Genomic DNA, 15,641 nt, shown 5'->3' on the forward strand with positions numbered 1-15,641 from the left:
AGTTCCTTTATCCTATAGAAGCCTTTATAAAAAGCACGTACCATTTTATTGTTCACTTCTGGAACAATTCAAAGTATAACTTCGTTATTTTAAAAATAATGTCTCACAAAACAAACTCACATCTGTCTTTTTTCTTGAAACTTTTTCAAAGTCCATCTCAAGTTAAATCTATTTAAATATACCTGAATATAATTTGATATATTCAGTTATTTCATGATAATCAAGTATGTGTATTAAACAATCTACAGCAAAGTACCATATGTGTAGCTGTAAATCTGAGTATAAATAAATGGAGCATATAAAACTTGCGTTTAGGTAATACATGAATCTGTCACTGTTAATTCAGGCTGACAAAGGTAATCAGTAAATTCCACAGTAAAAATTATCAAATTATATTTAAAAAAGTAAAGACTCACTCAAAATTATTGTTGTGTCACATATTAAAGTGAAGATATACTCTAATATCAAGTGATAAAAAGAATTCCTTTCTGTTCCACAGATTCTAATGATTGTAATGGGAGTTTGAAGAAAGGATCTCATTCAAGGGAAAAACTTACCAGCAAACTTGATATGAAATTTATTTTCAGGCTTTAAGATCTGCACATACAAAGGGCAATTTGGAGCAAAATCTTTTACAGCCCAAGCTCTTAAAATTGTTTGGTGATCCTAAAATGACAAAGTCAAAATATCAGGAATCAAACTTAAAAATTTATCCAATGTAAAAAACATCAAGCATTCAGATTATTGAACAATCATAACCACAGTTACAAACTAAACACACAAAACAATTCACAATGATTAACTTTCAAGGGCACATCCTATCTGTAAGGGAATAACACCTCAGTCACTCAATGGTGGTTATCAGCACTTAGAAATTGGCAGAGATACAGATGGGAGTAATCAGACAACCCTAAAACTGTTTGCTTTTTCTCAGAATATCCCCGTGAGTCAGAAGCCTCCACAGCAGTTAAAAGTGCAACTAATAACTTTGGTAGTCATTGCAATTTGCAAAGAGGAAAAGAATGAATAGACTTAAAATATTGACATATTTGGAAAGACTGGCAAATACAAGCAGTTACAATATCTGAAGGCAGGGCCCTCGGAAAGTGATTGGATTGGATTAGGTTGCCAAGATGGAGCCGCAGGACAGAATCGAGGGAGTAGTGGGTGCTTCCTGGCTGATCACCAGGTGATCATCCCTCCTCTGTCTTCCATCCTTAGCAGACTGAACTAATCTGACTGTGCTAAATCCATACAATGAAAATGTCACAAAAAAGACATGCAGAATCTCAAATGTAAGTGAAAAAGCCAATCTGAAAAGGCTACATACTGCATGATTCCAAGTACCTGACATTCTAGAAAAGACCAAACTATGGAGACATACAGAAATCAGAGGACACCAGAAGCTTAGTGCTCGCGGCCGGCAGAGGGATGTGCCGGTGAAGCAGAGGGGATTCTTAGGGCAGTGAAACAATGCTGAGTGAGATCATAACTGCTGGTGGATCCATATGGTTATGCATTTGTCAGAGTCCACCCAAAGGGTGACACAGAGTGAAATTTCATGTAAACTGTGGACTAGTTAAATAATGTATTACTATTGGTTCATCAACTGTAAAAAAAAGTGTACTACATTGGCAGACTATATAAATGAGGGAATGGGGAATGCATAAGACAGATGTGGAAATTATTTGTATTTTTTGTGTAGTTCTCTGTAAACCAAAACCTGCTCAAAAAAGTAATATCTACTTAATTAAAAAAAAAGCATGTGGGAAAATCATGAATTTTAGATTAAGAAATCCTGGACTCAGGTATTTACAAGAGAGCTTATAGGATGCATGAATACAGAAAAGTTACTACAGATCCAGTCTCTTCAATATGAGGTTTTGGGGACTAGCATTGTGGCACAGCCAGGTTAAGTCTACTTGCAATGCCAGGTTAAGCCGATTGCAATGCCAGCATCACACATCAGAATGCCCATTTGAGTTCCAGCTGTTCTGCTTCCAATCCAGCTTATTGATACCTCAAGTGCTTGGACCCTTCTACCCATGTGGGAGATCAGGATGAAGGTCCTGGCTCCTAGCTTAGGCCTGATCCAGCTCTGGCTGTTGTGAGCATTTGGGGAGTGAACCAGTCAATGGAAGATTTATTGTCTCTCTCTCTCTCGCTCTCTCTTTCTGCCATAAGAGCAATTAATATATGAGTAAATCCCCAAAGTACAAAATTTGATTGTTGTTAGGATATTTGATGTGTACATCTCACTACTCTTATTTTACTTAAAACATTAGACTTGCACACCACTGCCTCTCTAAAGGGTTCTCTTTTGCCCTGTCACCTGCCCTGGGTTCTTCTTTGACATTCTTATCACAAATGTAACTCCTATTCCTGCTGACAACCCTCTCTTTTCCCAGAGGAGGACATTACCACATGCCAAATCTTCAACTCTCCTGTCTCACCCTACACCTAAAGTCAGTTCTCAAGACTTGTGGATTATGCCCTCTAAATATTACTTAAATGTGACCACTTATCTCCAGCCATAGTACCACACCTGAGTCCAAAATTGGCTCATAGCTAAGAAAACAGCTTTCGAGTCAGCCCAGCTCAGCTTTATCCTTGTTTTCACTAGTTTTCCTCCTTATCAGATATAGCATACTTTCCAACTAAAATGTAATGATTGTACTTCCAGCTGCTTAAAAGCCCACAATGGTTTCGTATCTGTTAGCACCAAGTCCAAACTTCTTAACAAGACTTTTAATACCCTTTACTTCATCGTCCCTAAAGGACTTTCCCAGTCCTTTTACTTGACTTCAGCCATAAAATTCATTCTTCACTCCCCAACCTCCAACATTCCTAATGAAAGTGTCTATTTTTTTCTTTTTTTAACTTTTATTTAATAAATATAAATTTTGAAAGTACAACTTTTGGATTATAGCGGTTCCCCCCCATAACAACCCCCCACCCGCAAACCACCCCATCTCCTACTCCCTCTACCATCCCATTCTTCATTAAGATTCATTTTTAATTATCTTTATATAGAGAAGATCAACAGTATATACTAAGTAAAGATTTCAACAGCTTACACCTACACAGACACACAAAGTATAAAGTACTGTTTGAATACTAGTCTTACCATTAATTCGCATAGTACAACACATTAAGGACAGGGATCCCACATGGGGAGTAAGTGCACAGTGACTCCTGTTGTTGATTTAACAATCGAGGAAGTGTCTGTTTAGAACAGGGTTTCTTAAGCTAGCCTGTGCTCATGCCTCTCAACCCTGATAAGAAGTCACATGTAGGGGAAGTCTTTTCTTGTGACTACCTGGACATTAGGGTAGAAGTCTGTGCTAGTTGGTCATATCATCAACACCATCTAATGTGCAGTATTTTTGAAAGTTATTCTTCACTCAATGGGAAGCTCAGTGAAAGTGAAGTCCATGTCTCTACTTTTCTCCCCCTAGCTCATCCTTAGCACCCATCATTCCCTTGCACCTCACAGATAAGTAAGAAAAAGTAAGGAAAGCAGTATTTGCTCCACAGAGATAGTATGACGCATTAGAACAGATAAAGCATCACACACATATAAAGCTTTGGGTAAATATTGCAATTAAAGGAATGAAGAGCCAGGATGAAGCACTTATCCTAAAGTCCCATATTCTTCCATGTTTTATTCATGTTTTATGCCCTCTGAAGAACAGAAAAAATATTAATAATCCTGTGGTACATTATTAAATGAGAAAGAGCAATATGCTATGGCATAAATGTCACATGAAGAATAGAAAAGTAATATTTTCCTAATGCAGATAATGAAACTAGCATATAAAATATTTTTAATTCATAAGCCAAAGATGAGAATGATATTTTTAACTTTCTTTCTGATGAATTATCCTTAAAGAAGATGTTATTTTTTTGTAATCAAAAAGTAAAAATATTGATTGTGATAACTGAAAAAAGAAGGCTATGTAATAATGGAAGATAACAGAAGCCCTTATGAGGTCACCTAGGGGTCTGCTGAAACTGAAAGCAGAACATTTCACTTAAAGTCAGTTTGCCCAGAAATCAAATCAGCAAACACTAGCTACATAAAATTTAAATTTTCAAACAGATGCCTCTAAAAATTATTCGTTGATTTTTTATGAACTTGCAATAAATCACTTTACCTACATCAGTGATTGTTTGAAATCAAAATGATCCATGAAAAAACTTGGAAATTTTAATTATGTTTTATACATGAATTATTTACCACCCTACCCATAAGAATTTGTAACTGTCACTAGATTCTCAAGTGGAGTCTATTATCCAGAAAATGGTAATAAAATTTTTTTTTTTTTTTTTTTTTTTTTTTTTTTTTTTTTATTTTTGACAGGCAGAGTGGACAGTGAGAGAGAGAGACAGAGAGAAAGGTCTTCCTTTTTGCCGTTGGTTCACCCTCCAATGGCCGCCGCGGCCGGCGCGCTGCGGCCGGCACACCACGCTGATCCAATGGCAGGAGCCAGGAGCCAGGTGCTTTTCCTGGTCTCCCATGGGGTGCAGGGCCGAAGCACCTGGGCCATCCTCCACTGCACTCCCGGGCCACAGCAGAGGGCTGGCCTGGAAGAGGGGCAACCGGGACAGAATCCGGCGCCCCAACCGGGACTAGAACCCGGTGTGCCGGCGCCGCAAGGTGGAGGATTAGCCTATTGAGCCACGGCGCCGGCCCTTCCTTCCATTTTCTACAAGATTTTTGAAGTGCCCTCATATGCTGCAATGAAGGATATGTATTGGGTATACCTGATAGCTGAAATACAATGCATGGTAATGAATGTAATCAAACTCACGAATGTTTTGCACTTATCAACATTTTCAAGAGACAAATACCATATGTTCTCCCTGATCAGTGACAACTGACTGAACACCAGAAAGGAAACCTGGTGAAGTGAAATGGACACTATGGGAAACGGTGACTTGATCAGCATAGCCCTGACTGTTAATGAACAACTTAATACATTATCCCTCTTAGTAGTTTTTTTGTCTGTTCTACTTAATATGACTGGTTTAATTCTGTAATTAATACACAGTTATTCTTAAGTGTTGAAAATTAACTGAAATGTGATCCCTGTTAAACATAAGAGTGGGAATAAGAGAGGGAAGAGATGTATAATTTGGGACATGCTCAGGCTGACTTGCCCCAAGTGGTGGAGTTGGAAGCATACCAGGGGATTCCAATTCAATCCCATCGAGGTGGCATGTACCAATGCCATCTCACTGTTCCAGGTGATCAATTTCAGTTCACAGTTGGTCATGGTGAAGGGACTGGGAGTCAAAGGGAGCACTTAGACAAGTCTAGTACCTGCTAACGCTAACTGATGGAGTAAATAAAGGGGAGAGTGATCCAACATGGGAAGTGAGATACTCAGCAGACTCATAGAATGGCAGATGTCCTAAATAGCACTCTGGCCTCAGAATCAGCCCTAAAGGCATTCGGAGCTGGCTGAAAAGCTCATGAGAGTATTTCAGGCATGGAAAGCCAAGACACTCTGGCAAAAGATCTCTGCGAGTGAGATCCCAGTGGAAAGAACAGGTCATCAAAGAAGGAGGTACCTTTCTCTGAAGGGAGGAGAGAATCTCCACTTTGACTATGACCTTGTCTAAACAAGATAAGAGTCGGAGAACTCAGAGGGCTTCCATAGCCTTGGAAACTCATGACTAGAGCATAGGGAGATTACTGATGCCATAGACAGGAGTGTCAATTGGTAAAGTCAACAACAGGAGTCACTGTGCACTTACTCCTCATGTAGGATCTCTATCCTTAATGTGCTGTACATCGAGATTTAATGCTATAACGAGTACTCAAACAATATATTTCACTTTGTGTTTCTATGGGGGTGCAAACTGTTGAAATCCTTACTTAATGCATACTAAACTGATCCTCTGTAAAAAAAAAAAAAAAAAAAAAAATTATCAATTCCCAACTTGACTCTCACTGGGATTAAACATGACAATAGGTCTGCTCTGATTTCATCATCATTTAAAAAAATCATCTATTATTTTTCACTTTATGTTTCTGTGTGGGAGCAAACTGTTGAAATCCATACTTAATGTATACTAAGCTGATCTTCTGTATATTAAGATAATCGAAAATGAATCTTGATGTGAATGGAAGGGGAGAGGGAATGGGAAAGGGGAGGGTTGTGGGTGGGAGGGACGGTATGGGGGGAAAGCCATTGTAATCCATAAGTCGTACTTTGGAAAATTATATGCATTAAATAAAAGTTAAAAAAAAAATAAAATGCACAAATAACAAAAAAAAATAATAAAAAAAAAAGTTCTTGCAAAATATAATATGTGCCCAGAGAACAATTTATTCACAGAAGTCCCTGTAAAGCCTTTACATTAGATTAGTCTCAAAAATACTTTCAGGCCAGGACCTTTTTTGTTTAAAATCACATCTCCTGTATCTGAAAGGTAGACTGGAAAAAAAAAAAAAGGTTTAAAATTTAAAATTAGGAATGGACATTGAGTCCAGCGATTGAGACACTAGCATCCCACATTGGAGTACCTGGGTTCGAATTCCAGTTCTAGCTCTTGATTCCAGTGCTAACCCTGGGAGGCAGTGGTGACAACTCAACTAATTATATTCCTGCCACACATGTGGGAGACTTGGACTGCACTGATGACTCCTGGCTTTGACCCCAGCCCAGCCTTGGCCATTGCTGTCGTGTGGGGAATAAGCCAGCAAAAGGGGACTCACTGTCTATATGATCGCTTCTCTGCCTCTCAAATAAATAAAGTTTAAGGTTAGATTATTACACATACAGCATACGTATACTAATATCAAAAACTGAAGTAATTCTGAAATAGAAAATCCATATAATCTACAATTGATTTAACATTTGACTGAATTTTTAAAATTGCTTAGGTTATCATAATCCATTTTAATATGGTTCAAATAGGACATATATTTTCTATAAATACAAAGACAATTCAGAAGTTGTCTTAAATAAAATACATAAAAGGAAATATGTGAGCCAAAAACTGAACAGATTCCAAGCAATGAAAATCTGTTGTTACATTTTATAATATCTGGCTATTCACAAGTAGAAAATTAGGATCAGGGGCCAGCACTGTGGCATAGCAGGTAAAGCCGCAGTTTGCACTTCCGGCATCCCATATGGGTGCCTGTTCGGGTCCCAGCTGCTCCACTTCTGATCCAGCTCTACTGTGGCCTGGGAAATCAATGGAAGATGGCCCAAGTTCTTTGGCTTACACCAATGTGGGAGAGCAGGAAGAAGCTCCTGGCTCCTGGCTTTGGACTGGCGCAGCTCCAGCCACTGTCCAGTTGGAGAGTGAATCAGCAGATGGAAGAGCCACTGTGGCCAGTTGGAGAGTGAATCAGCAGATGGAAGACCTCTCTCTCTTTCTCTCCCTGGTTCTCCTTCTCTCTTTGTGTAACTAAAACTTTCAAATAAATAAATAAATCTTTAAAAAAAAAGAAAGAACATTAGGTCAAATAATTTTAATCAAATTAAACTACACATGTTATCCATACTATTAGGCTCAGCAATGGTTCAATGTTCATGAAGAGTCTACCAGAGACAAGAAAACATTAAAGAAGCCAGGGCATAGCATTCTGGACCTTTTTGCATTTATCAAAACTCATATTGGCTGTTCACATAATTTCATTTTCCTATTCAGGTTAAGCATGGGTTTTGGCTCTTACCTTACATCTCCCTAATAGTTGCTCTTTTCCTAATTCTTATTCTTTGCCTTTTGAGGTCTCATGTAGCATATGTGTATTCAGCCAACTCTCAAAGTAGCCTTGACACAGATTATTGCAATTTATCTCTGCATATCTCCCTCCTTTTGGTACTCTGTTCCATGAATTCAATCTTCTTACATCCTCTGCCTCCCTCCCACCCAACCCCTGCCCCAGGCTTCAACTCACAACTCTATCTTCTCAGCTCAGTGAAAAGGCTATCAACTGCTTGGATTAAATGTTTGTGCCCTGGGAATTGATAATTACTTCAGGCAGAAACCAGTTTGTTTTAGGACTGATCTCATTAGTATCTCTACCCTCCTAGATCACAGTCCCACATCCCCTGTTGTTCAATCTGAAAATAACTGTTTTGTGTACTTTGTCCAGCATTCCAAACATCAGTGTGGGAGGGCTATTCTAGTACTCACTATTCCCATATGGCTGGAAGCTGAGAGTTTTCTATTTTCTTCTGAGCCTGCTTCAGGCTTTATTCACCAATGTTATACCAAAAACAGCAATTTCTATAGACACCAATGCATATTGTCAAATCTAAGGATCAACATTCCATCCAAAGATTTTGAAATATTCCTTCCTTCTTGAAGCATGTCCTCCACTTAGCTTGCAAATCTCCATTCCCTCTTCGATCTCATTTATTTTTCTTTTTCAACCTTATTTTGTTCGCTTCTTGTCTTCTTTAAGACCTCTAAATAACAGAATACACCTGGATGTAGTTCAAAGACTCCTCTTCACTGTGTATAATCCTTTATTCAACTCCCTACCCATACAGTCTTGTGACTTTACAACATATCACTGCATTTGTAACTCCTGGATGCATATGTCTAGTGTTATATTCTCATTTGAACCACAGATGTGTATAGCCAAACATTTGCTTAATATTTGTAGTTGGATATCACAGGCATTTAAAATTTCATATATTTATGGTATTCCCTTCTTTAGCCAATGTTGCTTCTCCCTTACCATTCCAATGTCAATTGGAATTATTTAAATTTCACATATTCTAGGGCTTACTTTTTCTCCTCTGCAGGCTTTTGGCATAGTAACTGAGTCATTGTTTGGGATACGCATTTCCTGTGTCACAGAGCTTAGGTTTCAGTCCAATATCCACTCCTGATTCCCTAATATGCACCCTGGGAGACAGTGGATGATGGCTCAAGTAACTGCGATTCTGTCACCCATGGATAGCTAGATTGAGTTTCTAGATCCTGGCTTCAGCCTGGTCTAGTACTAGCTGCTGTGGGTATTCAGGGTGTGAATCAGCAAACCGGAGCTCTCTGTCTCTTTCTATATATATGCCATGCTGCCTCTCTAATTAAATTATTTTTTTAAAAAAATTATGAAATCTCCATCCAATATATTGGCAAATTATATCAGTTTCCCTTTCAAAATGTATCCCACAACCAACTCCCTTTAATCATACCCATTACCACCACATGAATCCAAACCACAATGATTTCTCACCTAAATAACTCTTCTTGTGCTTCTAACTGGTAATTATCTTTCAGTCCTCTTCTGGTACCCCAATGCACTCTGTTTATTTTCCATGTAATAATCAAAATCATCTTGCAAAATGTGGGACAGGTCATGTAATACCTCTACTCAAACTTTCCACTAAAAATATTTTTCACTGTATCTTTCTCATGCATTTTACTATAAGTAGCAAGAAGACACAAAAATATGCCTTCAACACTTTGCTCAGAAATCTCCCCAGCTAAATATCCAAGTTTATCACTCCCCAGTTCTACTTCCATTCAATAAAACTCAATTCAGTCATGCCTTCTGTCACTTCATAACAATGATCAACTTTCTTCCAGTTTCCAAGAACCAGTTTGCAATTACATCTGAGACTTCATCAGGAGCACCTTTCCTATGTGTATTTGTAGCAACATTCTGTTCATGGTGAGAAGCTTTCTCTGCAGCTCCCTTCTTATTTTGTTCTGAATTCTCTCAAAATTTCCTTTAACAGTAATTCTCCCAACAACTTTCCAAGGCAATGGAGGCTTTTTGTATGATTCACCTCAAAATTCTTTCTTTATCCAATTCCAAAGCCACTTCTATATTTTTGAGTATTCCGTACAGTTGTACCTTGCATCCAGTACTGAAATCTGTCACAGTTTTCTATGGGTGCTCTAACAAAGTATCATAAACTGGAAGATGTACAGTCGAAAAATTTTTTTTTTGACAGGCCGAGTGGACAGTGAGAGAGAGAGAGACAGACAGAAAGGTCTTCCTTTTTGCCGTTGGTTCACCCTCCAATGGCCACTGCAGCCAGTGCACCGCGCCGACCGGAAGCCAGGAACCAGGTGCTTCTCCTGGTCTCCCATGGGGTGCAGGGCCCAAGTACTTGGGCCATGCTCCACTGCACTCCCAGGCCAGAGCAGAGAGCTGGCCTGGAAGAGGGGCAACCGGGACAGAATCCGGTGCCCTGACCGGGACTAGAACCTGGGGTGTCGGCGCTGCAGGCGGAGGATTAGCCTATTGAGCCACAGCGCTGGCCGATAGTCGAAATTTATTACCTCCTGATTACAGAGGGTAAAAGTCTGAAATCAGTTTCATGGAAGGATTAGCTCGTTCTGAGGCTGAAAGGAAAGGATATGTTCCAGTCCTTTCTCTAGCTCAAAGACAGTCCACTTCATCTTCCAATGGCATTCTCCCTGCATGTTTTTGTATCCAAATTCTCCCTTCTTATAAGGACATCATCTTATTGTATTGAGGTCCACTGTAATGACCTTGCTTCAACTTCGTTACCTTTGTGAATATCCAATTTTCAAATAAGGTCATGTTCTGAGCTACTATGGCTTAAGACTTTATAGATTTGAGGGCACATATTTGGCAGGGGATACAATTCAACCCATATTAGCTTATAATTTAACCCTGAGTGTTGGCCCTTCTATCCAGGAAGAAGTATAGAGAAACAAGTGAAAAATGTCCCAACGAAAATTAAAATATCAGGGCCAGCATTGTGGTTCAGTAGGTTAAGCTCCCACTTGTGATGCTTGTATCCCAAATGGGAGTGTGGGCTGGTATCCCAGCTACCCACTTTTGATACAGCATCCTGCTGATGTGCCTGGGAAAACAGTGAATAATGACTCAAGTACTCTGGCCCTTGCTACCATGTAGAGGACACAGATGGAGTTCCTGACTCCTGGCTTAAGCTTGGCCCAGCCCTGGCCACTGCAGCCACCTACAGGAGGAACCACAGGACGGGAGACTCTCTCTCACTCTGTCTCTCTCTCTCTATTTCTCTCACCCTACATTTCAAATAAATGTATAAACAGATATTTAAAATATTTAAAAGGGGACAGCCTTTAAAAAAAAATGAAAAGTGATCTAAAAGTTGAGACAGAATTATACAAAGAGTAAGGTTACAAAAGCAAGTGGAGAAGGTAGTATTATGAAGGACATAAAGGATGCCAATGATAACTGGAGAAAATAGGATACAAATAAAGTAACAATCAAAAATGAACATTGGGATTGAAAGCTAATAGAAAGAAGAGGGAAACAAGCATCATGAGTACAACATATATTAATAGGTTAGTGAGTATTAAATCAATGTATTCTTTGAAGGAGTTCAAAGAGATGAGACAGAATGAAACAAAGATCCAATGCCCAAAACCACATATATATGTGTGCATCTGTGTGCATGTTTGTGTGTGTATATACAGAGAGATAGATTTCTAATTAAAGACAGTGAAACCACTTATATTTACAAATACATCTGTCATTTGTATAACAAATTCCTATCACTATGAGGATCAGTTTGTTATTGCATCCAGACTTTGCTTCTCTGGGAAATCTAATTAACAACACTGAGCCCTGGTTCTCTTACTTATGAACAATTGTGGTACTAAAAAACATAATGTGCATAAAATGCCTTGCCATATGAATGCTATTCAATAAGTATCAAGTATGTTTGGTTCCTTTTTTCCATTTTTTACTAAATGGTCTTGAAAATTGATCAAAAATACATAAACTAATAGTAGGAATGTTGACTGAAGTGCCATCCCTATAAAAATATGTAAGACCTTTGTAAAAAATCACCATTAGTTCATTAAAATCTATTTATCATCTCAGGAAGAAATTAGATGTTTCTTTAGAAAGTGCAGATCATGTACTCTGTCGTTTTAAATAAAATTAATCTAGGGTATCATAGAATTTTGGCTTTAGTGAAATGACAACTTTTAAACAATTTTGGTCATTCAACATGAAGAAAAAAATGTACTGAGGTAACTGCTGTGGAACTCTCAAATTCATAATTGCCCTGTGATTTTCTATTAAAAATCTAAAATTTTATATAGATGCAATCATTTTTATGATTGTGTACTTTGCAATGTAAATTGATTTTTCATTTCAATGTTATTCAGAAACTCCCCTCCTCCCGTCAACCAGAAAAAATGTATAAAAACCAATTCTAGGGCTAATAGTATTTTTCTGCCTGGTTATAAAATGTTTGCTTTAAAACAACAAAGGAGGATATTTATTTAATTTTGTAAGAACAGCAACAGTAAATGAATATGTACCTTTTATAAACAGTAGGCAAGGAAATTTTTCAAAAGTTGTACTTGTCAAGGGAAATAATATAAAAAGAAAATTTCATAATATTTCAACGATTTGTAACCATACTAAGGAAAATTCTTTATAATTCTTTATTATTATAAGATGGAAGGGGACTGACTGAAAGAAGTGTTAAGTGAAGAACACAGAACACAGAAGAGAGACTTCGTGGGGCAGTAAGGAGAGAGTGCAGACATGTCCTTATGGCTGGCCTTGCCTCCAGCACCCCTGCATCACGGTGACTGTCTCCTGCCCGGGAAATGCCATCTTCCCACAGTAAGGCAGGAATGAGGTGCTGTGTCTGCCACCCCTGGCAGCTTTCACTGAGGAAGGATCCCAGGCTTCACTGCTTTTAAGTCCAGCCTGGGAAAGTGACAGGAATGTACCTAATGGAAGCTAGAGGAGGACTTGCCTGCATTCCATCTCCCGGGACCCTTACCCACCTGTGCACAATCTGCATATTTGTAGTCATCTTATAAGACTTTATAGCAGAGTCCAGCTCACAACTCTCAATCCCAGGACTAGGGATTTTAGTGCTATAAACCCCAGACCTGGGAAAGGTCTGATCCACATCACACAGTCCCAGAGTCACAGCTGTTGGTGTCCCAAATTCCTGCAACATTCAGGCTTCCCAGTGGGACAAGACCTCAACACCAAGTATGAGACACCGGCTATCATAATCCCAAGTATAACTAAAAACCAACTCTCTGGAGACTATAAATACACAATCTCAGAAGCCCAGGTCACCTCAAAGTCCACTCCTAGCAATCCCGTCAAAGTACACTCCTAACCACGCTAACTGCAGAAGAACAGACCACTGTATGACTTACAGACAAAGCTGACACGGATTAAAAGCAAAAAAAAAAAAAAAAAAAAAATCACTGAATAGTAACACTTCTGGGCTCATTTAACTACAAAAACAAAGCAACAAGCTATGTGATATCTTACATTCTATCTAAACCCTGACTCATTTTCAATAAAACCTACTCTTCTATGAAGAATACTGGATAATTAATACAAGATGCTCAGTTCTCAAGGCAGTGATACAGGAAACATGAACCAAGATACCATGACACCTCCAAAAGTACACAACAGTTCTCCAGAAATAGATCCTGACCTGAAAGAAATCTATGAATTGCCAGAAATAGAATTCAAACAAATTATCAAAATGTAAGAATAGGATAAAATTCTAAAGACAAAAAAAAGGAAAGCATCAAGTCACACAGAAAGGAAAACCAACTAGACTAACAGAACACTTCTCAGCAGAAACCCTATAGGCCTTCTCAGCAGAAACCCTAGAGGGGTGATATATTCAAATTACTAAAAGAAAAAAAAAATTCTAAGTAGGAATATTATATCCAGCAAAGCTATCCTTTAGGAGGAAAGGAGAAATAAAGTATTTCTCACATAAGCAAAAACAGAAAATTCACCACCTCCAGACCAGCCTTATAAGAAATTCTGATGGGAGGCCTGCATTAGAAGTAAACATTATGAGAGCATATCACACAACCAAATTCACTAACAGATCAGGTACAATTAGTAAAAATATCAATGAAATGTCAGGTGCTAGTTCTAGTATATCAATACTAACCTTGAGTATAAATAGATGAAATTTCCCAGCCAAAAGCTTCAGGTTAGCTGAATAGATGAAAAACCAAAACCCCACTATATGCTGTCTACAAGATACCCACTTAAAAGTAAAGTTATAAATAGACTGAAATTGAAGCACTGGAAGAAGATATATCAGGCAAATGGAAAGCAAAAATGAGCAGGCTGGCTAAAACAGACTTTAAATCAAGAACTATAAAAAGAGACAAATAAGATTATATATTGGTAAAAGGATAAATTCAGCGAGAAGATACAACATAAATAAATATATATATTATATATATATATATAATTGTTGTATATATATATATACATATATATACATATATATATATATATAAATGTTGTGTATATATATGTATATATATATATATATATATACACACACACACACACACACACAGCCACACATCTAACACAAGACCACCCAAATATATGCAGCAAATAAAAGGGAGACATAGATGCCAATACAATAATAGCAGGTGACTTTAACACCCCTCTCTCATCAGTGGACAGATCATCCAGAAAGAAAGTCCACAAAAATACATCAGAAACCAACCATGCTGTGAGAAATGACCTATGAGACATTTATAGGACATTTCATACAAAAGCTACAGAAAACACATTTTTCTTATCAGCATGTGGAATAGTCTCTAGGATAGACCATATACTAGGCCACAATCCAGAGAGCTGGATTGGAAGAGGAGCAGCCGGGACTAGAACCGATGTCCATATGAGATGCAGGTGCCGCAGGCAGAGGATTAACTAAGTGAGCCACAGTGCCGGCCCCAGACAGTTCTTAAATAAATGACCTAATGATGCATTTTGAGGACTTAGGAAAAAGAAAAAAAAAAAGAACAAACCAAACATTAAATTAGCAGGAGGCAAGAAATAATAATGTATCAGAGCAGAAAAAAAATGAAATTGAAACTAAAAAAATTACTTAGGATCAACAAAAAAGCTCTTTTTTTTTTTTTTAACAAGATAAATAAAATAGACAAACCTTAGGCCAGGATAATAAAGATGAAGAAACTCAAACAAGTAACATTAGAGGTGAAAAACAAACACTACACCTGGTATTAGTGAAATAAAAAGGAATGCAAGAAACTACTACGGGGGCCAGTGCTGTGGCACAGTGGGTAAAGCTGCAGCTTGCAGTGCCCGCATCACAAATGGGTGCCGGTTCAAGACAGGGCTGCTTCAATTTGTATCCAGCTCTCTGCTATGGCCTGGGAAAGCAGTACCAGATGGCCCAACCTGCATGGGAGACCCAAAAGACGCTCCTAGCTCCTGGCTTTGGATAAGCCCAGCTCCGGTTGTTGTGGTCAGTTGTGGAGTAAACCAGTGGATAAAAGACCTCTCTTTCTCTCTCTGCTTCTCCTTCTTTGTCTGTGTAAATCTGACTTTCAAATAAAAAATAAATCTTTAAAAAAAAAAAAGAAATACTATGAACAACTATATGCTGACAAATTGGAAAATCTTGAAGGAATGGATAAATTCCTGGATACATATAACCTACTGCAATTAACTCAAGAAGATACAGAAAACCTAAACATACACATAACAAAAAATAAGGTTAACACATTAATTAAAATCTCCAATCCAGGTAAAGTCTAAAAGCTGTTGGCTTCAATAGTGAACTCTACAAAACATTTAATGAGGAACTAATTCTACTAGTTTTCAAAATACTGAACAGGATGGAACGCTGCCAACCCTTGTTTTATGAGGG

At 38.1% G+C, this 15,641-nt stretch overlaps 1 protein-coding gene across 6 annotated transcripts in view; it reads right to left on the bottom strand.

The window, feature by feature from the left end:
• The window catches only part of KCNT2 (potassium sodium-activated channel subfamily T member 2), a 409,716-nt gene that overhangs the window by 172,552 nt on the left and 221,523 nt on the right, over window positions 1–15,641 (bottom strand). For all 6 annotated transcript variants that reach the window (XR_016219489.1, XM_089312023.1, XM_051820440.3 and 3 more), the window contains one exon: window positions 558–666. Coding sequence is in view for 5 of the 6 variants with exons in the window: in XM_089312023.1 (XP_089168149.1) it covers window positions 558–666 (109 nt within the window). In the remaining variant the exon portion in view is untranslated. The remainder of the gene's footprint in view (window positions 1–557; window positions 667–15,641) is intronic.

The sequence above is a fragment of the Oryctolagus cuniculus genome, chromosome 13 (genome assembly GCF_051225735.1).
Source record: "Oryctolagus cuniculus isolate XC-2025 breed Fujian yellow rabbit chromosome 13, ASM5122573v1, whole genome shotgun sequence".
NCBI lineage: Eukaryota > Metazoa > Chordata > Mammalia > Lagomorpha > Leporidae > Oryctolagus > Oryctolagus cuniculus.